The 27949-nt window shown below is 42.8% G+C and overlaps 1 protein-coding gene across 1 annotated transcript in view; it reads left to right on the top strand.

The window, feature by feature from the left end:
- Nucleotides 1-27949, top strand: part of VIL1 (villin 1) — a 35503-nt gene extending 7554 nt beyond the window's left edge. The window contains exons 2-20 of the mRNA XM_077273197.1: nucleotides 324-434; nucleotides 1576-1650; nucleotides 2103-2299; nucleotides 2521-2629; nucleotides 4370-4480; nucleotides 4883-5085; nucleotides 5449-5527; nucleotides 5806-5904; nucleotides 6050-6203; nucleotides 7517-7617; nucleotides 7801-7938; nucleotides 14410-14568; nucleotides 16834-17013; nucleotides 17863-18008; nucleotides 18735-18879; nucleotides 19863-20051; nucleotides 25909-25977; nucleotides 26375-26515; nucleotides 27547-27949. Of these exons, the coding sequence (XP_077129312.1) occupies nucleotides 360-434; nucleotides 1576-1650; nucleotides 2103-2299; nucleotides 2521-2629; nucleotides 4370-4480; nucleotides 4883-5085; nucleotides 5449-5527; nucleotides 5806-5904; nucleotides 6050-6203; nucleotides 7517-7617; nucleotides 7801-7938; nucleotides 14410-14568; nucleotides 16834-17013; nucleotides 17863-18008; nucleotides 18735-18879; nucleotides 19863-20051; nucleotides 25909-25977; nucleotides 26375-26515; nucleotides 27547-27660 (2484 nt within the window). The 5' untranslated portion in view covers nucleotides 324-359 and the 3' untranslated portion in view covers nucleotides 27661-27949. The remainder of the gene's footprint in view (nucleotides 1-323; nucleotides 435-1575; nucleotides 1651-2102; nucleotides 2300-2520; nucleotides 2630-4369; nucleotides 4481-4882; nucleotides 5086-5448; nucleotides 5528-5805; nucleotides 5905-6049; nucleotides 6204-7516; nucleotides 7618-7800; nucleotides 7939-14409; nucleotides 14569-16833; nucleotides 17014-17862; nucleotides 18009-18734; nucleotides 18880-19862; nucleotides 20052-25908; nucleotides 25978-26374; nucleotides 26516-27546) is intronic.

The following is a 27949-nucleotide window of genomic DNA, read 5'->3' as shown; positions in this document are numbered from 1 at the left end:
TTTTCTTGTAAATGTGAAGAATAAAGTCCATAATGTTGTGCGGCTACAAGATCGCATCAATTTAAAGGAGAGACCTTCAGCGCTGTACATGTTCATGGTCGTGGCTAAAAAATGGCGTCTAACACGACCACACGGCGCTGTGTATGATCTGCCTCACCGATCAGAACGCCAGTCACAATGTCAGCAAAATGGATGCGCCCTCCCTGCCCCCCGGCCGCACTAAGGGAGGTCACACTGACGGACAGTCCGGGGACCGTATACACCACTATATTATATGTGCTGATAATCGCACACGATACTCAGGACCCGAATCCTCATTTCAGGTTCCCAGGTGACTTGTGATCGTAGAATTCTCCAACATGCCGGATCTTACAGAAAAAGTAACCAAGACCCTGAATAAAACCACCCCAGGACTGCAGATATGGAGGATAGAGGTAACTGTTATTATTAGGATTATTGCATCTGGGTTTGGTGCCCGAGTTCCTGGTGTCCAGGAGATTGATGATTTAATCTAAGGTGCCCAAGAGTTTGGTGCCCAAGTTCCTAATGTCCAGGAATTTAATGGCCTTGTGTTTGGTGTCCATCTGTTTAATTGGTTTATTTCCTAATATTCAGGAGTTTAATACCTTAGTCCGTGGTATCCGTGAGTTTGCTAATCCCTGGTTTCCAGAATTATGGTTTCCTAGTTGCTGTTGTCCAGAAATTCCTAGTCCCTGGTGTTTAGGAGTTTGGTGCTCCAGTTCCTTGTGCCTAGGAGTTTGCTTCCCTAGTCCCTGGTGGTGTCCAGGAGTTTGCTTCCCTAATCCCTGTGGGTTTCCAGTAGTTTGCTTCCCTAGTCCAAGGTGGTGTCCAGGAGTTTGCTTCCCTAGTCCCTGGTGGTGTCCAGGAGTTTGCTCCCCTAATCCCTGGTGTCCATGAGTTTGCTGCCCTAGTTTGTGGTGCCCAGGAGTTTAGTGCTCCATTTCCTTGTGTCCAGGAGTTTCATGCCCCGGTTCCTGGTGTCCACGAGTTTGCTGCCCTAGTTCGTGGGGCTCAGGAGTTTGGTGCTCTAGCTCCTTGTGTCCAGGAGTTTCCTGCCCTAATCCCACTTGTCTGTCCTAGTACCTTGTTTTCAGGGGTTTTCTGCCCTAGTCCCTTGTGTCCTGGAGTTTGGTGCCCTTGTTCCGTATGTCCAACAGTTTGCCATTTAGTCCTTGGTGTTCCTAAGTTTGGTGCCCTAGTCCAGGAGATCCCTACCCTACTCCCTAGAGTCCAGGAGTCCTAGTGTCTACCCTAGTGCCTGTTTTCCAGGAATTTGGTGTCCTAGTCCCTGGTGTCCACAAGTTTGGTGCCCTAGTTCCGTGAGTCCAGGAGTATGGTGCCCTTGTGCCAGATATGTCTCTGCCCTTGAGTGCATCTCTAATCTATATCACATTGGAAGCAGATGCCTCCATGCTTCCTGTCTAGGCAGTGGGACACCAGAACCTGTCTTCTCTCCTAGATGGCCCTGATATGTCTGTGTTTTCCATTGCTATTCTATTTTACTATGTATCTATTTTTGTTACCCATTATTCTATTTCTGATTTTTGCTCTTAGGCCATGGAGATGATTCCTGTTCCAGAAAAATCCTTTGGAAACTTCTTTGAAGGAGATTGCTATGTCCTCCTCATGGTGAGTACAGTCCTCACGTTGCCTAGACTGCTGAATACAACTGTGTCCACTTCTCATGCACTGACAGGAGATCTTGAAAATGGTGATTGGAAAGTTGCATATCTTTCTCTTATACATTTCTATGCTCTTGATTTTTTGCCAAGCTTCTGGTTCTAATTAGAGATGAGCGCATAAGTTCGAATAGTTCACCGAATCTGCCATATTTGTGCCGTATTGGTGACCTATTCGTGCCAAATTTATGTTTGAAGATCGATTCCGAACATATTCGGTCATTTCTACTGCCACTGACTCCAATGACGTTCGGCGAATATTGCAAATACAATATTTGCCGCCGATCATAATTGGAACTGAATTTTGAAAACTGCTCAACTCTAGTCCTAATGCCTGTTTGTTTTTTTGTTATACATTTATATACATGTGACTCCTGAATTCCCTGTATTCCTCCAAACCAGACCCATAAGACCAGCAATAACTTCACCTACGACATCCACTTCTGGGTCGGGAACAATTCATCTTCAGATGAGCAGGGAGCCGCCGCCATCTACACCATACAGATTGATGACCACCTGGGAGGAGTCGCTGTCCAGCACCGGGAGGTTCAGGGATACGAGAGCGACACATTTAAGGGATATTTCAAGCAAGGCATAGTGTGAGTGTTACCAGCATGGCGACTTTCATGTTAATTTGAGGAGATGACATCGAAGACAAATGCACAAAAACGAAACGCTTAGTTACGCTCCGCAGCCTGGAGTTTGAGGAACAGGAGCTGCAAAATGGTAGAAGGATGAAAAATGTGTGAACAGCGCCTTTATATTTTAAAGTGATAGCTACGATTACAGCTTATAACACATTGTGACTGCCCACTATCAGATACAAGAATGGCGGCGTAGCCTCCGGACTGAAGCAGGTGGAGACCAACACGTACAACGTAAAACGTCTGCTACACGTCAAGGGGAAGAAGAATGTATTGGCTGGAGAGGCGAGTACTGAGTTTCCTATTAACATTTGTGGCTATAATCTGAATAATTTTTTTTCTGTTATTTTTAATGACCTTTGACTCGATCTTGAGTCATGGTGACTTGATGGATTAACGAAATGCAGGAAGATCGATCTTGTGGAACCCTGGATAGGTCACCCTGGTCTTCTCCATCATTATCTTTATAGTATCAGGCCATCAGGTTGCTTTTCTTCCTCTTCGCCTTGTTCCTTCTATTCTTTCTACCATGATGTCCTTCTCCAGTGATCACTCTCTTCGTATGATGTGTCTACAGTAGGCAAGTCGTAGCTTGGTGATCCTTGCTTCCAGTGACATGTCTGACTGGATTTGTTTTTCTTGCCATCCATGGTATTGATAACATGATAAAATGTGTGTAGACTTTCACACCAATAACTTTGAACATTTAAAAAGAGATAACGTAGTAACAAAAGAACGATTAAAAATCCACTGCCATTTTGCACATGGAGATACTTTGTGTCTCCATGTCTTCAGGGTATAAATTAATTCTAAAACTGGCCCTGCAGTTACATGTATCATTTTGTTTACTGTCTGTTGTTTAGCGAATAGAGGGGGGTCTCTGCCGACTCAAATAGAGGGGTCTCTGCCCGGCCAAATAGAGGGGTCTCTGCCCGGCCAAATAGAGGGGTCTCTGCCGACTCAAATAGAGGGGTCTCTGCCCGGCCAAATAGAGGGGTCTCTGCCGGGCCAAATAGAGGGGTCTCTGCCCGGCCAAATAGAGGGGTCTCTGCCCGGCCAAATAGAGGGGTCTCTGCCCGGCCAAATAGAGGGGTCTCTGCCCGGCCAAATAGAGGGGTCTCTGCCCGGCCAAATAGAGGGGTCTCTGCCCGGCCAAATAGAGGGGTCTCTGCCCGGCCAAATAGATGGGTCTCTGCCCGGCCAAATAGATGGGTCTCTGCCCGGCCAAATAGAGGGGTCTCTGCCCGGCCAAATAGATGGGTCTCTGCCCGGCCAAATAGAGGGGTCTCTGCCCGGCCAAATAGAGGGGTCTCTGCCGGGCCAAATAGAGGGGTCTCTGCCCGGCCAAATAGATGGGTCTCTGCCCGGCCAAATAGATGGGTCTCTGCCCGGCCAAATAGAGGGGTCTCTGCCCGGCCAAATAGAGGGGTCTCTGCCCGGCCAAATAGAGGGGTCTCTGCCGGGCCAAATAGAGGGGTCTCTGCCGACTCAAATAGAGGGGTCTCTGCCCGGCCAAATAGAGGGGTCTCTGCCGGGCCAAATAGAGGGGTCTCTGCCCGGCCAAATAGAGGGGTCTCTGCCTGGCCAAATAGAGGGGTCTCTGCCCGGCCAAATAGAGGGGTCTCTGCCCGGCTGCAGGATCAGACGACACAGGATTGTTTTGTAGTCTGTAACCATGAAGATACGTAGGTCTGCACAGGAGCTGTGCACTAAAAAAAACAGATTTTTAATCAGGCCTATTTACAAAGTTGCTTAATTTAATTATAGAAAATGCATTGGACAAGTCCAAAACCAGATACTGATTGAATGGTAACTTCTTCCCAGTAGTAAAATAGGAGTAAATTGGCTCAGTAGCCGTTAGAGAAAGGAGTCTTTCATCTCAACTCGCATTATCAGATTTTTCTTTCTAAAGACCTGAACATATTTATAATATATCCTTAAATCTCTATCTATCTTATATCTATGTATCTGATCTCTATCCTACCCATCTACCTCCTATCTATCAATCACTCTCTCTCTCCCTAGGTCCCTTTTGAGTGGGCCAGCTTTAATACTGGTGATGTCTTCTTGGTGGACCTTGGGAAGCTGATCATCCAGTGGAATGGGCCTGAGAGCAACAAGATGGAGAGATTGAGGGTAAGGAAACTGGATGAGGCTGAACATGATATGACCGCATATGATGGGAAAACTGTTCTTTATGGTTTACTTTAGTGGTGGCCGACATGCTGTAGTAGGGGGCATACACCACCTGGTGCAATATATAGCTATGACATAGTCTATTACCACACTCAAATAAAAAAATGAATGGGGTCTCTTAGAGGGTCACAATACTGTCACATGCAAACAGCAGCATCCGGCGAGGTCCACGACCTGGGACTCACTGACACATTGATTTCCGTGGTTCTGTATCAGGCAGTAAGGGTCTATTGAGGGCCACGGTCAGGTAACTCTTCCGCTTTTAATCATTTAAACATAAATGAGCAAATTCCTTTATATGTTCAGTACCACAAAGTATTTAATTTCTGATTATTTTTCTAGGGTATGAACTTGGCGAAAGACATCAGTGACCGAGAACGCGGCGGGCGTGCCCATGTGTACGTGGTTGAAGGTGACAATGAGGAAGGCTCACCTAAACTGATGGAGATCCTCATACACATGCTGGGTGAAAGAAGACAGATAAAGGCACCGATATCCGATGATGTGGTGGACAGCGTGGCCGCAGGGGCAATAAAGTTGTTTCAGTAAGTGATTACTGAATGCCAGCGACAATCTGTGTGCTATCTGTACCCACCGTGCAGACAAGCGACAATGGAGGCAGATCGTACCCGTGTGTGTGTCCTCTGTGCTACTGTATGGTATCTACATTGTAGCAGCTCATTGCTGCCTGACATACCAACAATATGAAGTCCGCCTTAAAGAACAACTTCATGCTTAGTTGCCTGAGCCGAAAGCTTGAGCTTGATGGACCTAGGTGTTTTTTTTCAAAATACGTCATAGGTCATTATTAGCTGAGGAAAGAGACAATATGTAGTCGGAATTCGCTGATGATGAGGAAGGAAACATTCCAGATTGTGAACCTTTCAATTATCAAATTTATTACACAGAGTAACAGATAACAACGGCAACCTGATGGTGCAAGAAGTGGCCACCAAACCATTAACCCAAGATCTGCTCAACCACGACGTAAGTCCTTTATCTGAAGATATAGAAGCTGTGTAGAGTGAAAAGATAAGATAGATACTGTATATATGCAGGAGGTTGATCGATGGCGGTGTGCACCAAACCTTTAACCCCAGAACTGCTGAATCGTGATGCCATTACGCATTTGCCCAAAGACATAGAAGACATGTGGAAGAAAAATATTAGATTTTGTCAGGATTTCCCCTTGTCTGAATGTACAAATATTAAAATCAAGGTTCTAGACTGCAGGAAGTAATACGTACATTTCTCACTCCGGTCAGGATTGCTTCATCTTGGATCAAGGTGGAATCAAGATCTTTGTGTGGAAAGGAAAAAATGCATCAAAGGAAGAGAAGCAGCAAGCTATGAACCGAGCACTGGTGAGTGGCCGTGGCCTCGGCCGGGCATCACCGTGTGTATACCGCTCTATGCAATGTGCTGATATATCACAGTCTCTGCTCTTCTCAAATTTGCTCGCTTTCATTTTTTTATTTTTTTTTAACATTTACCTTGTTTAACAAACAGAATTTTATTAAAGCCAAAAACTATCCCCCGTCCACCAACGTCGAGGTTCAGAATGATGGATCCGAGTCTGCCGTATTCAAGCAGCTTTTCCAGAAATGGTCCACAAAGGATCAGACTGTCGGGCTCGGAAAAACAAGCACTGTTGGTAAAGTGGGTAAGTTGTCAAAATAAATAAGTAAAATGTCCACAGCATAAATAAAAGTAAAATAAGTCAAGACACTAGCGCCAAAGGGGATGGGTACTGCTGAAAACTGCTCACGAAAAACGGGTCCTGTGTGGCAAACCCGTAGAGAAAGGTGATCAGATACAAACTGGATAGTTCATACTGTCGCGCTAAACAGGTAGTGAACGGAAATGGGGAGAAAAGACGTGCAATGATAAATATATCCATAAGAATTTATATATTTACACCAGTACACACAGAAGCATTCAGGGTATGTGCACACGTATTCTTGGCCACTGCGGATTTTTCCGCAGCAAATTTGATAAATCTGGAGGGCAAAAGCGCTGTGTTTTTGCTGCAGATTTATTGCGGATTTACTGCGGTTTTCCATAGGGGCAGCTGTAAAACCGCTGCAGAATCCACAGAAAAAATTGACATGCTGCGGAATGTAAACCGCTGCGTTTCCGTGCGTTTTTTCTGCAGCATGTGCACAGCGTTTTTGGTTTCCCATAGGTTTACATTGAACTGTAAACTCATGGGAAACTGCTGCGGATCCGCAGCTGCGGAAACGCTGCGGATCTGCAGCGAAATCCGCATCGTGTGCACATACCCTCAGAGGTACAAGGATAACCCCCATCCTCCAGGACACTATATCAGCAAACTGTAGGCCTTTTTGTTACTCCCGTTTATTTTTCACATGCATGGATTGTTTGATGAAATGCTAGGTCTGCGGTGGTAACTATATGTAGCATTATAAATTGCCACTTTTTTAATAGTGAATTATTTATACTCTATATGTAATATCTATAGCCCAACACTAGATTTGCAGTGTTAGCAAAAACACCACAAATTGTTGTTCCTGCTATGTAAAGAAGGGTATTGATTTTTGAATGGATCATCTGAGCAACATGCAATTATTATTGATACATTTATCATTGCATGTCTCCTCCACCCCCTTCATGTCCGTCCACTAGCTGCTTAGTGCAACAGTATCCAGTTTGTTACATGTCCACAGCATTATAGAGAATTTCAGGAAGAGTATAAATAAATGTAAGGTGAGGTGTCAGAATCAGGGTCCCCAGCAGCACAGAGTATTCCAGGAGAGGAGTGTCTGGCAATATCATGTTCACTTATGATGCTGTACATGAGAACAGTTCTGCAGGAGAACATTCGTTAAAAAGAAAACACAGAACAATAATCTGTGATTATTCATACAGGGAACTTTGTTTTTCTTGCCATAACTTAGATTTTGCTCTAAGACAGCACCACATACATAGTAATATGTTTTATATATTACAATACAGCCAAAGTAGAACAAGTAAAGTTTGATGCCAACTCCATGCACGCCAAACCTGAGGTGGCCGCACAGCAGAAGATGGTAGATGATGGAACCGGAGAAGCCGAGGTAACAGAATCACAAACAAAAAAGTTGCAGGAGATCTACAGTAACAGATCGCACTTGTGGATCGATTTATCAAAAATTGATAAACAGTAAAAAAAAAACAAAAAAACAACAACCCACAAACAAAGAATACGTGCTCACCACTTTTATTGACCGGCTTTATCTTTCTGCGGCTCACGTCTACAGGTCTATAGAATTGAAAATCTGGAATTGGCACCGGTTGAAAAACAATGGCTTGGACACTTCTATGGTGGAGACTGTTACTTGGTTCTCTACAAGTATTTGGTCAATAACAAGTATCATTACATCATCTACATGTGGCAGGTAAGGACTCGTCATCTATCCATCTATGGAAAACTGAATTCCTAACAGAATGATGTGCATGAGAACAGTGATAAGTGTTATTATTACATTATATACAAACCTAACAGTTTAGCAGTCTCTGAGTGCGCCAAACTGTATGCAAACAATGACTATATGCAGGGCTGGCGTTAGGTGTGGGGAGGAGGCAGACTGGGCAATTGCCTAGAGCGCCACCTCCTTGAGAGCCCCCAGAATCTACAGCAGGGGCTACGCTCATAATAGTTATCAGCGGTGTGGAGACGGCGTCAGGATCTTTGGTGACAACACTATCATGTGACCATGATGTCACTACGGGTCTTGTACTCCACGGAAGTCAAAAGAACTGATGAGGAGACGGACTGGTGGTAAGTGCTCTGTTGTCTGTGTGTATATATTAGTGAGGACATCAGAATGTATGGGCTCCTGGTCTATATACACTGCTCAAAAAAATAAAGGGAACACTAAAATCCCACATCCTAGATATAACTTTAGTGGAAATGCCTCAAGACAAAGAAATGATGCTCAGTAGTGTGTGTGGCCTCCACGTGCCTGTATGATCTCCCTGCAACGCCTGGGCATGCTCCTGATGAGGCGGCGGATGGTCTCCTGAGGGATCTCCTCCCAGACCTGGACTAAAGCATCCGCCAACTCCTGGACAGTCTGTGGTGCAATGTGACGTAGGTGGATGGTGCGAGACATGATGTCCCAGATGTGCTCAATCGGATTCAGGTCTGGGGAACGGGCGGGCCAGTCCATAGCTTCAATGCCTTCATCTTGCAGGAACTGCTGACACACTCCAGCCACATGAGGTCTGGCATTGTCCTGTATTAGGAGGAACCCAGGGCCAACCGCACCAGCATATGGTCTCACAAGGGGTCTGAGGATCTCATCTCAGTATCTAATGGCAGTCAGGCTACCTCTGGCGAGCACATGGAGGGCTGTGCAGCCCTCCAAATAAATGCCACCCCACTCATTACTGACCCATTGCCAAACCAGACATGCTGAAGGATGTTGCAGGCAGCAGATCGCTCTCCACGGCATCTCCAGACTGTCACATCTGTCACATGTGCTCAGTGTGAACCTGCTTTCATCTGTGAAGAGCACAGGGCGCCAGTGGTGAATTTGCCAATCCTTGTGTTCTGTGGCAAATGCCAAGTGTCCTGCACGGTGTTGGGCTGTGAGCACAACCCCCATCTGTGGACATCGGGCACTCAGACCGTCTTCATGGAGTCGGTTTCTAACCGTTTGTGCAGACACATGCACATTTGTGGCCTGCTGGAGGTCATTTTGCAGGGCTCTGGCAGTGCTCCTCCTGTTCCTCCTTGCACAAAGGCTGAGGTAGCGGTCCTGCTGCTGGGTTGTTGCCCTCCTACGGCCCCCTCCACGTCTCCTGGTGTACTGGCCTGTCTCCTGGTAGCGCCTCCAGCCTCTGGACACTACGCTGACAGACACAGCAAACCTTCTTGCCACAGCTCGCATTGATGTGCCATCCTGGATGAGCTGCACTACCTGAGCCACTTGTGTTACCACGAGTATGAAAGCACAACCGACATTCAAAAGTGACCAAAACATCAGCCAGAAAGCATTGGTACTGAGATGTGGTCTGTGGTCCCCACCTGCAGAACCACTCCTTTATTGAGGGTGTCTTGATAATTGCCAATAACTTCCATCTGTTTTCTATTCCATTTGCACAACAGCATGTGAAATTGATTGTCAGGCAGTGTTGCTTACTAAGTGGACAGTTTGATTTCACAGAAGTTTGATTTACATGGAGCTATATTCTGTTGTTTAAGTGTTCCTTTATTTTTTGAGCAGGTATACAACCCGTAGCAAAAATTATGGAATCACCGGCCTTGGAGGATGTTCATTCAGTTGTTTAATTTTGTAGAAAAAAAAGCCGATCACAGACATGGCACAAAACTAAAGTCATTTCAAATGGCAACTTTCTGGCTTTAAGAAACACTAAAAGAAATGAAGAACAAAAAATGTGGTTGTCAGTAGCGGTTACTTTTTTTTAACCAAGCATAGGGGAAATATTACGGAATCACTCAATTCTGAGGAAAAAATTATGGAATCATGAAAAAAAACCTCCAACACATCACTAGTATTTTGTTGCACCCCCTCTGGCTTTTCTAACAGCTTGCAGTCTCTGGGGCCTGGACTTAATGAGTGTCACACAGGACTCTTCATCAATCTGGCTCCAACTTTCCCTGATTGCTGTTGCCAGATCAGCTTTGCAGGTCGGAGCCTTGTCATGGACCATTTTCTTCAATTTCCACCAAAGATTCTCAATTGGATTGAGATCCGGACTATTTGCAGGCCATGACATTGACCTTATGTGTCTTTTTTCAAGGAATGTTTTCATAGTTTTTGCTCTATGGCAGGACGCATTATCATCTTGAAAAATGATTTCCTCATCCCCAAACATCCTTTCAATTGATGGGATAAGAAAAGTGTCCAAAATATCAACATAAACGTGTGCATTTATTGAAGGTGTAATGACAGCCATCTTCCCAGCGCCTTTACCTTACATGCAGCCCCATATCATCAATCACTGTGGAAATCTGCATGTTCTCTTCAGGCAGTCATCTTTATAAATCTCATTGGAACGGCACCAAAGGTTCCAGCATCATCACCTTGCCCAATGCAGATTTGCGATTCATCACTGAATATGACTTTCATCCAGTCATCCACAGTCCACGATTGCTTTTCCTTAGTCCATTGTAACCTTGTTTTTTTCTGTTTAGGTGTTAATGATGGCTTTCGTTTAGCTTTTCTGTATGTAAATCCCATTTCCTTTAGGCGGTTTCTTACAGTTCGGTCATAGACGTTGACTCCAGTTTCTACCCATTCGTTCCTCCTTTGTTTTGTTGAACATTTCTTGTTTTGGAGACATATTGCTTTAGGTTTCCGGTCTTGACGCTTTGATGTCTTCCTTGGTCGACCAGTATGTTTGCCTTTAACAACCTTCCCATGTTGTTTGTATTTGGTCCAGATTTTAGACACAGCTGACTGGGAACAACCAACATCTTTTGCAACATTGTGGATGATTTATCCTCTTTTAAGAGTTTGATAATCCTCTCCTTTGTTTCAATTGACATCTCATGTTGGAGCCATGATTCATGTCAGTCCACTTGGTGCAACAGCTGTCCAAGGTGTGATCACTCCTTTTTAGATGCAGACTAACGAGCAGATCTAATTTGATGCAGGTGTTAGTTTTGGGTAAGAAAATTTACAGGGTGATTCCATAATTTTTCCCCTATACTTGGTGAAAAAAAGTAACCATCACTGACTACCACATTTTTTGTTCTTGATTTCTTTTAGTGTTTCTTAAAGCCAGAAAGTTGCCATTTGAAATTACTTTAGTTTTGTGCCATGTCTGTGATCTGCTTTTTTACTACAAAATTAAGGAACTGAATGAACATCCTCCAAGGCCGGTGATTCCATAATTTTTGCCAGGGGTTGTATATTAGTGACTACATCTGAATGCATGGGCCCCTGGTGGTATAGATTAGTGATGATATCAGAATGCATGGGTTCCTAGTAGGTATATACACTCACTGGCCACTTTATTAGGTACACCTGTCCAACTTCTTGTTAACAGTTAATTTCTAATCAGCCAATCACATGGCGGCAACTCAGTGCATTTAGGCATGTAGACATGGTCAAGACAATCTCCTGCAGTTCAAACCGAGCATCAGTATGGGGAAGAAAGGTGATTTGAGCGCCTTTGAACGTGGCATGGTTGTTGGTGCCAGAAGGGCTGGTCTGAGTATTTCAGAAACTGCTGATCTACTGGGATTTTCACGCACAACCATCTCTAGGGTTTACAGAGAATGGTCCGAAAAAGAAAAAAAATCCAGTGAGCGGCAGTTCTGTGGGCGGAAATGCCTTGTTGATGCCAGAGGTCAGAGGAGAATGGGCAGACTGGTTCGAGCTGATAGAAAGGCAACAGTGACTCAAATCGCCACCCGTTACAACCAAGGTAGGCCTAAGAGCATCTCTGAACGCACAGTGCGTCGAACTTTGAGGCAGATGGGCTACAGCAGCAGAAGACCACACCGGGTACCACTCCTTTCAGCTAAGAACAGGAAACTGAGGCTACAATTTGTACAAGCTCATCGAAATTGGACAGTAGAAGATTGGAAAAATGTTGCTTGGTCTGATGAGTCTCGATTTCTGCTGCGACATTCGGATGGTAGGGTCAGAATTTGGCGTAAACAACATGAAAGCATGGATCCATCCTGCCTTGTATGGAGCATCTTTGGGATGTGCAGCCGACAAATCTGCGGCAACTGTGTGATGCCATCATGTCAATATGGACCAAAATCTCTGAGGAATGCTTCCAGCACCTTCTTGAATCTATGCCACGAAGAATTGAGGCAGTTCTGAAGGCAAAAGGGGGTCCAACCCGTTACTAGCATGGTGTACCTAATAAAGTGGCCGGTGAGTGTATGTGTCTGTATGTATGTGCTCTGTGTATACATATATCTATATGTATGTGCTGTGAATACATGTGTATGTGTTCTGTGTATACATACAGTGGTGTGAAAAAGTGTTTGCCCCCTTCCTGATTTCCTATTTGTTTGCTTGTTTGACACATTTAAATGTTTCAGATCACTAAACAAATTGTAATATTAGACAAAGATAAACAAGTGATCACAAAATGCATTTTTTTATATGAATGTCTTTATTATTAAGGGAAAAATAAATCCAAACCTACAGGGCCCTGAGTGAAAAAGTGATTGCCACTTAAACCTAATAACTGGTTGGGCCGCCCTTAGCAGCAACAACTGCAATCAAGCATCTGTGATAGCCTAAAAGACTCATTGCCAGTTATGTGCCCACGATCTGGAAGTGGCAGCGCTTTGGACAGTGTATTTTCGCTGCATCCGAAATGCTGCGTTTTATTGAATGCATGTAAATCTATGTGTTCACTGAACCATGTGAATTTAACGCATTCACCACATTCTGATTACATTTCTGTTTTGCAGAGACTAGCACATGTCAGTTTCCGCAGGTGATCAGTATAGTGGACATGGGATTTCTAGAAATCCCATACAATGTGCTGTAACATCTGGCCGCTGCAGTTTTGGCACTGCATTTCCCGATTGTGGGGACGAACCCTAACTGGGCTCTGGAGGAATTTTGGCCTCTCATCTGTGCAGAATTGTTGTAATTCAGCCACGTTGGAGGTTTCTGAGCATGAACCGCCTTTTTAAGGTCATGCCACAGCATCTCAATCTGATTAAGGTCAGGACTTTGACTAGGCCACTCCAAAGTCTTAATTTTGTTTTTCTTATGCCATTCAGAGATGGACTTGCTGGTGTGTTTTGGATCATTGTCCTGCTGCATAACACAAGTGTGCTTCAGCTTGAGGTCACGAACAGATGGCCGGACATTCTCCTGCAGGATCTTTAATTCATGGTTCCATTTACCACAGCAAGTCTTCCAGGTCCTGAAGCAGCAAAACAGCCCCAGATCATCACACTACAACCATCATATTTTACTGTTGGTATGATGTTATTTTTCTGAAAAGCTGCGTTACTTCAGCAACCACAGTGAAATCTGGTGTAGAAGTCCCAAAACTTTAGAAATGGCTTTATAACCTTTTCCAGACTGATACATCTCAATTTTTTTCTCATTTGTTCCATAATTTGTTTGGATTGTGGTATGCTGTCTTGATTCTGAGGAACTATTGGGTCTACTTCACTTGTCAGGCGGGTCCTACTTAAGTGATTTATAGATTGAGAACAGGTATGGCAGTAATGAGGCCTGCATGTGGCTAGGGAATGTGAACTCAGCTTTCTAAAGATGTGATAAACCACAGTTAATTTATCTTTTAAAGGGTGACAATCACTTTTTCAAACAGGGCCCTGTAGGTTTGGATTTCTTTTTCCCTGAATAATAAAGACCTTCATATAAAAAAAGACTGCATTGTGATGACTTGTGTTATCTTTGTCTAATATTTAAATTTGTATGATCTGAAATGCAACCTAAATGTTTGAATGTGATGGTGCAAAATGTGAGCATTTAAAGCCCCACTTTGTCTAAAATCTGCCCTGAATATATAAAATGTAAACTGCATTACCACCATGTAGATTATACGAGTACTTTATTAAAATAAAGGTTTGAAGTACAAAAAATGGCCAACATGTGTGTAACCACCAGCCACCACAAGGCGACCTTTTTCTGATAGGATTCTGACCACTTCTATCAGACATATTTCTCCCTGGGGAAAATCCTACAAATTTAGTTTTGTATTTATATATACATATATATTTTTATCTATCGAATTAGTTAATAAAAAAAATGTGAAAAGACGGGCTCTGTATTACCCCAAGATCTGCAATGTATTTTATCAAATGTCTAACATCGTCATATAGATCTACTTTCTAATTATGTCTATTCATAGTTTCTATCTAATATCTATATGTCTCTCTGTGAACGCAGGGTCGCCACGCCAGCCAGGATGAGATCGCTGCATCCGCGTATCAGGCCGTAAGCCTGGATCAGCAATATGATGGACAACCTGTTCAAGTGCGAGTGACGATGGGGAAGGAGCCCTCACACCTCATGGCCATATTTAAAGGGAAGATGGTGGTGTACGAGGTACGAGTGTACACACACACTATATATATATATATATATATATATATATATATATATATATATATACAGTGCCTACAAGTAGTATTCAACCCCCTGCAGATTTAGCAGGTTTACACATTTGGAATTAACTTGGCATTGTGACATTTGGACTGTAGATCAGCCTGGAAGTGTGAAATGCACTGCAGCAAAAAAGAATGGTATTTCTTTGTTTATTTTTTTTTAAAATTGGGAGAAGTTTTTTCAGAGGGTCATTTATTATTCAACCTTTCAACCCACCAGAATTCTGTTTGGTTCCCCTAAAGTATTAAGAAGTAGTTCAGGCACAAAGAACAATGAGCTTCACATGTTTGGATTAATTATCTCCTTTTCCAGCCTTTTCTGACTATTTAAGACCCTCCCCAAACTTGTGAACAGCACTCAAACATGGTCAACATGGGGAAGACAAAGGAGCATTCCAAGGCCATCAGAGACAAGATCGTGGAGGGTCATAAGGCTGGCAAGGGGTACAAAACCCTTTCCAAGGAGTTGGGCCTACCTGTCTCCACTGTTGGGAGCATCATCCGGAAGTGGAAGGCTTATGGAACTACTGTTAGCCTTCCACGGCCTGGACAGCCTTTGAAAGTTTCTTCCCGTGCCAAGGCCAGGCTTGTCCGAAGAGTCAAAGCTAACCCAAGGACAACAAGGAAGGAGCTCCGGGAAGATCTCATCGCAGTGGGGACATTGGTTTCAGTCAATACCATAAGTAACGTACTCCACCGCAATAGTCTCTGTTCCAGACAAGCCCGTAAGGTACCTTTACTTTCAAAGCGTCATGTCAAGGCTCGTCTACAGTTTGCTCATGATCACTTTGAGGACTCTGAGACTGACTGGTTCAAGGTTCTCTGGTCTGATGAGACCAAGATCGAGATCTTTGGTGCCAACCACACATGTGACGTTTAGAGACTGTATGGCACTGCATACGACCCCAAGAATACCATCCCTACAGTCAAGCATGGTGGTGGCAGCATCATGCTGTGGGGCTGTTTCTCAGCCAAGGGGCCTGGCCATCTGGTCCGCATCCATGGGAAGATGGATAGCACGGCCTACCTGGAGATTTTGGCCAAGAACCTCCGCTCCTCCATCAAGGATCTTAATATGGGTCGTCATTTCATCTTCCAACAAGACAACGACCCAAAGCACACAGCCAAGAAAACCAAGGCCTGGTTCAAGAGGCAAAAAATCAAGGTGTTGCAGTGGCCTAGTCAGTCTCCTGACCTTAACCCAATTGAAAACTTGTGGAAGGAGCTCAAGATTAAAGTCCACATGAGACACCCAAAGAACCTAGATAACTTGGAGAAGATCTGCATGGAGGAGTGGGCCAAGATAACTCCAGAGACCTGTGCCGGCCTGATCAGGTCTTATAAAAGACGATTATTAGCTGTAATTGCAAACAAAGGTTATTCCACAAAATATTAAACCTAGGGGTTGAATAATAATTGACCCACACTTTTATGTTTAAAATTTATAAAAATTTAACTGAGCAACAAAACTTTTTGGTTTGTAAGATTTATGCATCTGTTAATAAATCCTGCTCTTGTTTGAAGTTTGAAGGCTCTAACTTATTTGCATCTTATTAAACCTGCTAAATCTGCAGGGGGTTGAATACTACTTGTAGGCACTGTATATATATATATATATAAAAATGTTGGTACCCTTGGAATTGTTCCAGAAAATGAAATATCAAATATCTCTCCCAAAAAAGTATCATAATTACATATCTTACATGTTTATTTCCTTTGTGTGTATTGGAACAACACGAAAAAAAAAAAAAGCAAATTGGATATAATTTCACACAAAAAACAAAACAAATGGACAGGGCACAAATGTTGGCACCTTTCCCAAAACTGTGGGTAAACAACTTTGTGTCAAGCATGTGATGCTCCTTCACACTCACCTGAGGCAAGTAACAGGTGTGGGCAATATGAAAATTATACTGAAACCAGATAAAATGGTGAGAAATAGTCTCAATCTTTGCATTGCGTGTCTGAGTGTGCCACACTAAGCATGGAGAACAGAAAGAAAATTGTTGAACAAGGGTGCCAACACTTTTAGCCATGACTGTGCGTTATATATATTATACACATACATCACAACACTGCATCGGCCGTGATCCTTGCGTTACTTTGATGATCGCAGATCAATGATGCACGGTAATGACCAAGCTCCTGTATTGTTACCTTGTGCAGCGCTCACCATACACTAACACTGGATGTGTCTCTTCTACAGGGCGGTACTTCTCGTGCCGACAGTGACTATATTCCCCCCGAGGTCCGACTGTTCCACGTACACGGCACCAATGAGTACAACACCAAGGCCTTCGAGGTCCCCGTCCGGGCATCGTCTCTTAATTCTAACGATGTGTTCGTCTTGAAAACCAAGGGGACCTGCTACGTGTGGTGCGGAAAGGTAAGGTCAGCAGTGACGTGGCTTCATAGACTGGAGTAATCTCTTGTACAAAGGATATATTGGAAGAAAAATTCTTCCTTAAAGGGGATTTATCTGAAATTTGCATTGATGGTCTTGGCTGAAGGTCATCAGTACCAGGCACAGCCACAGTTATATGGGTGTCACCGCAGTACCGGACACAACCAGATGAGTCTCACCGCAGTACCGGGCACAGCCAGTTATGAGTCTCACCGCAGTACCGGGCACAGCCACAGTTATATGGGTGTCACCGCAGTACCGGACACAACCAGATGAGTCTCACCGCAGTACCGGGCACAGCCAGTTATGAGTCTCACCGCAGTAGCGGGCACAGCCACAGTTATATGGGTGTCACCGCAGTAGCGGGCACAGCCACAGTTATATGGGTGTCGCCGCAGTACCGGGCACAGCCACAGTTATATGGGTGTCACCGCTTTACCGGGCACAGCCAGTTATATGGGTGTCGCCGCAGTACCGGGCACAGCCACAGTTATATGGGTGTCGCCGCAGTACCGGGCACAGCCACAGTTATATGGGTGTCGCCGCAGTACCGGGCACAGCCACAGTTATATGGGTGTCGCCGCAGTACCGGGCACAGCCAGTTATATGGGTGTCACCGCAGTACAGGGCACAGCCACAGTTGCCCCCTGAATTCTATATAGGCTGCAGTCGAGGAGGGGGTCTGTGAGAGCCTGGAAAATCTCTAATTAATGTTCAATACCAATAAAAAGAATGTGACGGAATTCTCTGCGATTGTATTCTCCTTCCATGTAAGTAACAAGATGCAGGAGAAGATGAAGTTAATGTTGGTTCCTTTATTTGTATCCACAGGGCTGCAGTGGTGATGAGAGAGCGATGGCCAAGAATGTGGCCGACATAATTTCCAGAGGGGAGAAGGTGGTGGTGGCGGAGGGGCAGGAGCCATCGGAGTTCTGGCTGGCACTGGGTGGCAAGAGCCAGTATGCCAGCAGTAAGAGGTAAAGCAGAGTGTATCCTGCTGTGGATACAGCACCAATGTTGATGTATAATACAGCGGTGCTGATGTAGCAGAGTTGATGTGCTGTCACTAGTTTTCCTGGTCTTGAAAGGGGCATCCCTAGATTCTGATTGAGACCCCCAGCAATCCAGAGAACTGGGCTCTGCAGGGAATCTTGTGCTCAACCTCCACTTCATTCACTATGGGACTGCTGGAAAAGCACCAGTGCAGCACTCCTCTATTTCCATCAGTCCCATAGTCAGCGAAGGAGCAGAGATAAAGAATACACGCCTCCACTCTAATCTCAGGATTGCTGGGGGATCTTGTGGCCACTCCCCGGGTACCCCCCCCCCCAATCAGTAAGTTATCGCCTATTCTACTTACAGACAAGGCTAGAGTTGTCAAGTGAACACAAGTTATCACTTATGCAAAGGATCTTGTAGATCTGCGGGGGAACGATCACTGTGACCTGCACCAATCAGCAGGAAGTTTCCTCTTCACTGAATGAGTGGCCGTGTGCATGCCAGACACACAGATACAGCATGTAATGTAATTCAGCAGCCATACAGAATGTTACTCTACCAGAAAATGGATCTGCAATTCCTACAGCAATATCGTACTAAGAAATATCCAGAAACTATTCCGCACAGACGTTTGGGTGTTCTGAATTTTACTTATGAACTCGTTGGAAGGTGTTAAGTGAACAAGATACATTTTTGTGTTGTAGACTGCAAGAAGAAGTTCCAGATATCAGTCCGCGCCTGTATGAGTGCTCCAACCAGACAGGAACGTTCCGTGCAACTGAAATTTCAGATTTTCACCAGGATGATCTGGATGAAGATGACGTCTTCTTGTTGGATGCTTGGGATCAGGTACGGGTGAAATATTCCTGATGTCCAGTCAGTTTAGTTAATCTATTTGACAAAATCTTTTGTGCGCCAAGACACTAAAATCAAGAAGATGCAAGAATAAAGGGTGCAAAAAAGTCAAAAGAAAAATGGAAAGCAGCACCATCAGCTGGTTAAATCACCCACACCGACTTGCTCAAGGTCCTCCTGTGACGCGTTAAAGCCCGTGCAGATGTCAGGTGCTCCAACTGAAAAAATCCAAACATGTGTAGCAAAAAGTCTTTGAGGAAAAGCGAGCACTCACCATCCGCTAATATCCAGTCTCCAAGACTTGTGGAATCACGTTTCTCCCTGATTGTTCCTGCTTTTGACAATATGTTACAATAAAGACTGGATATTAGCGAATGGTGAGTGCTCGCTTTTCCTCAAAGACTTTTTGCAAGAATAAAGGGGCTTTGGGTGCTGGGACTGCAGTACCGTACACAGCCACATGTATGTGGGGCGCTGTGCCTGTGCGCACATAGAAGGCTACATGGTGTTTTTAATATTTATTTGTTGCAACCAAAGGCCCATAGAAGCCTATTTATAAGATCTCTTGCTGACATTCCTCGCAATTCTCAGGTTTGCAACAATTTTTTTGTTACATTTTAACAAGCTACTGTAGATAGATTTTAGCTGACAGAAGATTTTCTAGACTAGATACAATTGTAACAATCCCTCAGCTGTGAGAACTATTTGGTCTAACTATGAATTTTCAATCTCTGGATAATGAAGAAGAAAAAAAACAAAAAAGAAAAACACACCTTTCGGTAAGCGATTCGTTCCTGGCGATATCAGCCATGCCTGCGCCGTCTGCATTAGACCCCTGGCGGGGGGGATCCCACCATCAAACCTTTGGCACCTGGACCTGACTTGTGGCACGATAATGACGAGTCTAAAAAATGGTCACATCCTTAAAAGGGTTTTTCCATTTTCTGAGAAATGTTCATTGTACCAAATCCTCGCAGGTTTTCCTATGGATCGGCAAAAGTGCAAACGAATCAGAAAAGAGGGACGCAGCAGTCACAGCACAAGAATATCTGAAGTGTCATCCTGGAAGTCGTGATGTCAACACCCCCATTATTGTGGTGAAGCAAGGATTCGAGCCCCCAACATTCACAGGCTGGTTCCATGCATGGGATCCCTTTAAATGGGAGGTATGTGATCACCCCTATAATAAGTGGATCTAGGGGGTCTCTGTGTACTGAAACCTTCAGTGATCGACTCCAGGACTCAGCAGCAAGTGTTTCACTTCGCTGCAGCGCCACCACAGGGCGAATGTAGCATTGCAACGATGTCAATAGACTGGGTAATACATCAATGAGCCGCGTCCTCGCTGTAGGAAGTTCCCACTCTGGATAATAAATTGATGAGGATCCTGATCACCCCCAATTATTAAGTAATAATTACCTAACTGGATATTTTAGGGGGATTTTCCAAGCTACAGCACCTGAGTTTTCAGCCTTAATGGTTTCATTCCTATATCCCCATGATAATTCTTTCTGCTCCCCACCATTGTGGCTCCATTTTAATATAGAAACATAAAATTAAAGACTCCAGTAGCGCTTCAGAAACTGTGAATCCTGCAGCAGATACAAATACAGTGCCACCCTTCTGTATTAGTAGCTATAAACAGGTATATATATAAAAATGATCTGCGCTGGGTTCTCCAGTTTTGTAGCCACTAGATACCTCCAAAAAACAATAAGTATTTGCACCTTTTATATGACTTTAAAAACTATTAAAAAATATATTTGTGTTGTGTTTTAAAATAACTCCACCGTGGAGCACGACATTACCATAAGAAAATTCTGAGCAAGATAATAAATTGAATTTTTACCTGGTGCGGTACAGTCGATAATGTCCACAGTTCCCTTTAATCGGTCTTTGTAAAAGTCCAAATGTGGAAAAATGCGGCTTCGGTGGAGTTTTTTTTCTTTTTTCTCTTTTGCTTTCACTTGAGCGGGCTCCAGGCAGTGCCCCGGCCGGCGGCAAAACAGCCCTATGCTCACTCACTGCTAATAGCGACTATGCGCTGTTGTGCAGCTCTCGGTTCTCTGCCTCTGCAGGACCTTGCGTGACGTCACGGTCATGTGATTGCTCACGTGACTTGCTACAGATAGCACAGTGGACCAATTTCCTACTAGTTTCGGAATAGGACGTATTCCTTCATCAGGGATGGTCCGTTCTAGATGTCCTCCACCTATATAGCCCGCATTGGTCATGTGTCCACATCATATATTAAAGGCAAAAAGCTCAATCTCACTATTCAAGCCCTTCGGTACTAGAGTGTCCAGTTGAAATATCATTTTTGTTTCCTCCCTGGACATCTGCTGAATATAATTTCCTCTCCGCCAGCTTTTATTAACGACTTTAAGGCCTGTGATTAGAATATCCACACTTGCGCCATTATGATGAGTGAAAAAATGTTTCGACAGCGGGTGGCCTTGAAATTTTTTATTAATGTTTCTCAAATGTTCATTGATCCTTATTTTCAAAGGTCGTTTAGTTCGACCTATATATAATTTGTTGCAGGGGCATTTAATAGAGTAAATAACCCCTGTCGTATTGCAAGATATAAAATCTTTTATTCGCCACTCCGTGCTTCCATTAGTAAGTGAGAGTTGTTTTTTTGTTTTTAATAATTTACACGCTTTACACTTCATGCAGGGATAGAACCCATGACCTCTGGACATGTGAGGATATTTGTTTGCACCATGGACGTGTGGAACCGTAGGAGCTATTGTATTTCCCAGATTGCTAGCCTTTCTGTAGATAAACAGAGGGTGCTCAGGAAGTTTGTCCCCCAAAATTTTATCTTCTTTAAGAATGTCCCAATGTCTTTTTACTATCTTCCTAAGAAGATGCGTATTTGCATTATACTGTGTAATAATGGGGACTGTTTCTAGAGGTGACTGTTTTTCACTTCTTCCTTTTATTTGAAGTAGTTTTGATCTGGGTATCTCCTCCACTGTGTTTTTTGCCAAAGATAAGGAGCACGGAGAGTAGCCTTTTTTCATGAATTTATTGGTAAGAAATTCTGCTTCTTGATTAAAATCATGAGTTTGAGAACAATTCCTATGTGCCCTAATTAGCTGGCTCTTGGGTATATTCAAAAGCCAGCTAGGAAGATGACAGCTGTCTAGCGAAATATAATTATTAGTGTCCGTGGGCTTGTGAAAAGTCTTGGTAGGAATTTTCCCATTGCTAATAAAAATATTAAGATCTAAAAAATTTATGGATTCAGTACTGGTGGTACCAGAAAATTTTAAAAAATATGAATTTTTATTTAAATTAGCAATAAAATCTAGTAATAAATTTGGACCACCAGACCAGATAAAAACAATATCGTCGATAAATCTTTGCCAGAGTACCAGATTCGCACCAAGATGCCCCCCATCATAGATGGCATGATGTTCCCATCTACCTACGTATAGATTAGCATAACTTGGCGCGAACCTGGTACCCATAGCAGTACCCCACTGCTGGGAGTAGTAGTTCGCTTCATTTGTCTATCAATTCATGACATATCCGTATATACACCTATTTCATCACAAGCATTTCAAAACAGATTTCAAGTTTTGGATAATGGTGAAGAGTTTCCATCTACAAGTGGGCAGGAGACCCTGCATCAAAACAACGAGACCAATTCCCCCATATCAACTCCCTTTAGGAAAAATTTGAGAAAAACTTCAAAAAAAACATTAACAAAATCAAATATACACACCCGCTCCTCTGATCAAATTTTACCTAAAAATAAACGTGACAATCACCCTTTTTTTCAATTAGGTCAAAAAAAAGTAGGAAAAGAGGCTGTAGGGGCGGGAAACTTACCCAAAAAAAGAAGGAACAGAACAACAAAAAAGAACTAGACAAAGGGGAGGAGGAACAACAACAAAAAATATTCAATCTAAGTAAACATAGATTGGAGAAAAATGAAATCTCTCTATTAAACAAAGGATTGAAGTATGCTCCAAACACAAAATTTGACAAATTCCAGGCCTTCATTGGCATTAAATTATTTAGGAGGCAACTAGCCATTAAAAAATATTTTTTAAAAACTAAAGATACCAGTAGTAGTGCTACTAGTCCTCCCTCATTCCAGGTGGACCCCATTGTACACACTTCATTAAGGGTTAAATCGAATTTCAACCCAGTTCAAGAGTACTCTGAATCTTTTGAAGCATTTCAAAAGAACGTCATACGAGATATTAGAAAAATTTCAGACAAGAGGTGCTCAAATTTTAGAAATAACCTAACATATAATGAACGTAAGGCTTTAAAACAAATTCAAGACAATAAGGCAATAACAATTAGACCAGCCGACAAAGGGGGAAGTATAGTCATTCTAAATTCGGTAGACTATACGAAAGAATCCCTACGCCTACTTGGTGATCAGCAGACCTATAGCCTCTTACCAAGAGATCCAACAAATAGGTACATCCAAGAATTGAAGGATTTGACTAAAAGAGGTCGGGAACAAGGTATCCTTAATAAACAAGAGTTCACTTTTATAAATACAGAGCATCCAAGGATACCCTACTTCTATTATCTTCCTAAAATTCATAAAAATCAAACCAATCCCCCCGGGAGACCTATTATATCAGGTATAGGTTGTTTGACAGCAAATATGTCAAAATATGTAGACTGTCATCTACAAAAATTGGTCCCGGGACTTCCATCTTACCTGAAAGATAGTACACATATTTTGAAAATTCTGGATGAGATAGAATGGAAAGAGCATTACATCATGGGTACATTGGACATTACTTCTTTGTATACCGTCATTCAACATGAGAAAGGGTGTGAGGCGGCAAAATTCTTTATGGAACAACAGGGAATTCTCCCCAAAAAACAGGTCTCTTTTATTTTAGAATGTATGCACTTTATATTGACTCACAATTATTTTAAATATGAAGCGAACTACTACTCCCAGCAGTGGGGTACTGCTATGGGTACCAGGTTCGCAACTACTACTCCCAGCAGTGGGGTACTGCTATGGGTACCAGGTTCGCGCCAAGTTATGCTAATCTATACGTAGGTAGATGGGAACATCATGCCATCTATGATGGGGGGCATCTTGGTGCGAATCTGGTACTCTGGCAAAGATTTATCGACGATATTGTTTTTATCTGGTCTGGTGGTCCAAATTTATTACTAGATTTTATTGCTAATTTAAATAAAAATTCATATTTTTTAAAATTTTCTGGTACCACCAGTACTGAATCCATACATTTTTTAGATCTTAATATTTTTATTAGCAATGGGAAAATTCATACCAAGACTTTTCACAAGCCCACGGACACTAATAATTATATTTCGCTAGACAGCTGTCATCTTCCTAGCTGGCTTTTGAATATACCCAAGAGCCAGCTAATTAGGGCACATAGGAATTGTTCTCAAACTCATGATTTTAATCAAGAAGCAGAATTTCTTACCAATAAATTCATGAAAAAAGGCTACTCTCCGTGCTCCTTATCTTTGGCAAAAAACACAGTGGAGGAGATACCCAGATCAAAACTACTTCAAATAAAAGGAAGAAGTGAAAAACAGTCCCCATTATTACACAGTATAATGCAAATACGCATCTTCTTAGGAAGATAGTAAAAAGACATTGGGACATTCTTAAAGAAGATAAAATTTTGGGGGACAAACTTCCTGAGCACCCTCTGTTTATCTACAGAAAGGCTAGCAATCTGGGAAATACAATAGCTCCTACGGTTCCACACGTCCATGGTGCAAACAAATATCCTCACATGTCCAGAGGTCATGGGTTCTATCCCTGCATGAAGTGTAAAGCGTGTAAATTATTAAAAACAAAAAAACAACTCTCACTTACTAATGGAAGCACGGAGTGGCGAATAAAAGATTTTATATCTTGCAATACGACAGGGGTTATTTACTCTATTAAATGCCCCTGCAACAAATTATATATAGGTCGAACTAAACGACCTTTGAAAATAAGGATCAATGAACATTTGAGAAACATTAATAAAAAATTTCAAGGCCACCCGCTGTCGAAACATTTTTTCACTCATCATAATGGCGCAAGTGTGGATATTCTAATCACAGGCCTTAAAGTCGTTAATAAAAGCTGGCGGAGAGGAAATTATATTCAGCAGATGTCCAGGGAGGAAACAAAAATGATATTTCAACTGGACACTCTAGTACCGAAGGGCTTGAATAGTGAGATTGAGCTTTTTGCCTTTAATATATGATGTGGACACATGACCAATGCGGGCTATATAGGTGGAGGACATCTAGAACGGACCATCCCTGATGAAGGAATACGTCCTATTCCGAAACTAGTAGGAAATTGGTCCACTGTGCTATCTGTAGCAAGTCACGTGAGCAATCACATGACCGTGACGTCACGCAAGGTCCTGCAGAGGCAGAGAACCGAGAGCTGCACAACAGCGCATAGTCGCTATTAGCAGTGAGTGAGCATAGGGCTGTTTTGCCGCCGGCCGGGGCACTGCCTGGAGCCCGCTCAAGTGAAAGCAAAAGAGAAAAAAGAAAAAAAACTCCACCGAAGCCGCATTTTTCCACATTTGGACTTTTACAAAGACCGATTAAAGGGAACTGTGGACATTATCGACTGTACCGCACCAGGTAAAAATTCAATTTATTATCTTGCTCAGAATTTTCTTATGGTAATGTCGTGCTCCACGGTGGAGTTATTTTAAAACACAACACAAATATATTTTTTAATAGTTTTTAAAGTCATATAAAAGGTGCAAATACTTATTGTTTTTTGGAGGTATCTAGTGGCTACAAAACTGGAGAACCCAGCGCGGATCATTTTTATATATATACCTAATATAGAAACATATTAGATCCACATCATAACCGACTTGTATAATCCAGTATTTAGTCGCTCCAACAATTGATTTTCGTGCATATGGCGCCTGCAATTATTATTTGAGAGATCCCAAGTCAATGTGGAAAAATACCAGCATTAATCATGGTGATGGCTGCCAATCAATTCTCATTTCTATTGAACTTATTTTTCAGAACACCAAATCATATGAACAATTAAAAGCCGAATTAGGAAATGAAGAGTCTATTGACCAGTTCTCCTCGGTGAGTGCACAATGCAGATATCACACACATGACCAAGTGACAAAATAATAATAATAAAAAAAAAAAAAGTATTATATCGTAGTCACAGGGGAATGTAGTCACACAAGCAACGTAATGGCTTCCTCCTGTGAGCTCCAGCCCAAATATTCAGCACATAGCAGGGACGAGGGGGATGCAGCTGCAGCTTCTCTCTGTATGGCTGGGATTTCATGCTGTAAAAGGTGTTGGGACAACGGTGACATCAAGGAAACAAGGACGGTATCAGGACAACTTCTGCCACTGTCTATATAAAAAAGAAATGGCACACAAGCCGTCATCCATAATGTTCCAGTAGATCATAACTTATTACCGGATGTTTCAACTTTAATTATTTATAAAAATCACTTCTATCTGACAGGAATTTAACAAAACTCCACTGGAATCTTTCACTTCCCAAACCAACCTCGGGTCTCTAGTGCTCCAAACCTACCCAGCTGATGCTTTGGTTAACAAGACACCAGATGAATTACCTACAGGAGTAGACCCCGGCCGAAAAGAGGTGAGAAGGGCTGAAATCTGATAAATGTCATAAGAGAATGTACCGTATGTACAATACAAAAAAGGAACTAGAGGCAAACATCAAATTATTATTATAATACTGCCCCCTATGTACAAGAATATAACTACTATAATACTGCTCCTATGTACAAGAATATAACTACTATAATACTGCTCCTATGTACAAGAATATAACTACTATAATACTGCTCCTATGTACAAGAATATAACTACTATAATACTGCTCCTATGTACATGAATATAACTGCTATAATACTGCCCCTATGTACAAGAATATAACTACTATAATACTGCCCCTATGTACAAGAATATAACTACTATAATACTGCCCCTATATACAAGAATATAACTACTATAACAGTGCTCCTATGTACAAGAATATAACTACTATAATACTGACCCCTGTGTACAAGAATATAACTACTATAATACTGCTCCTATGTGCAAGAATATAACTACTATAATACTGTCCCTATGTACAAGAATATAACTACTATAATACTGCTCATATGTACAAGAATATAACTACTGTGTCCTATGTAGATTTTTATATCTATCTATATATTTGTCAGTAGTGGGCTTAATTCATTGCAATATCGTCCCGTATATTACGACCAGTGTTTTTTAGGGTTGAGCGACCTTGACCTTTTTAGGGTCGAGTCATGTTTTGCGAAACCCTATGCACGTCAATGGGGATGGATGGGGTCTCTCTCGATCGCGCTCTCTCTCGATCGCGCTCGCTCTCGATCGCGCTCGCTCTCGATCGCTCTCTCTCGATCGCTTACCGCATGGCCGACCCCACACAGGGATCGGGTCGGGTTTCATGAGACGCCGACTTTGCCAAAAGTCGGCGACTTATGAAAATGAACGATCCGTTTCGCTCAACCCTAGTGTTTTTGCAGTACTGCATACATCACACATACGGGGCAGATAATTTTTCGGTCTTGCCCTCGGTACATCATCTGTTTTTGGTTCTTATCGCCTCAGTGACCTTCCTGATTTTTGTTTCAGGAATATCTGAACAATGAAGATTTTACTGCAATCTTTGGGATTTCACGCTCTGAGTTTCAGGCTTTGCCCGACTGGAAGAAACAGACGCTAAAGAAGGCAAAAGGACTCTTCTAAATCCGCACCTTTTTATTTCTGTTCGTTTTGTCCCGTTAAATATAAATTCCTCGTCCCCAAGAATAATACGAATATTTAATCACTGCGCCTTCACGAGGGAGATCGGGAAGGAACAGAGCCGGTCACACCCGATGCTGTGAACATGTGAGGTTTTATAAGGGGAAATAAAGAAAATAAAATATACTGTATAAAGAAATAATTCATAGTCTGCTGGGGTCTGTATTAATTTTACTGTGACCTATGCAACTGTGGTTTAACTGTCCCCAAATAAACGAAGGATGAGGATCCA

Source organism: Ranitomeya variabilis, chromosome 7, assembly GCF_051348905.1.
Source record: "Ranitomeya variabilis isolate aRanVar5 chromosome 7, aRanVar5.hap1, whole genome shotgun sequence".
NCBI lineage: Eukaryota > Metazoa > Chordata > Amphibia > Anura > Dendrobatidae > Ranitomeya > Ranitomeya variabilis.
Note: the sequence above shows the minus strand (reverse complement) of the source record. Positions and strands in the feature narration are given on the sequence as shown.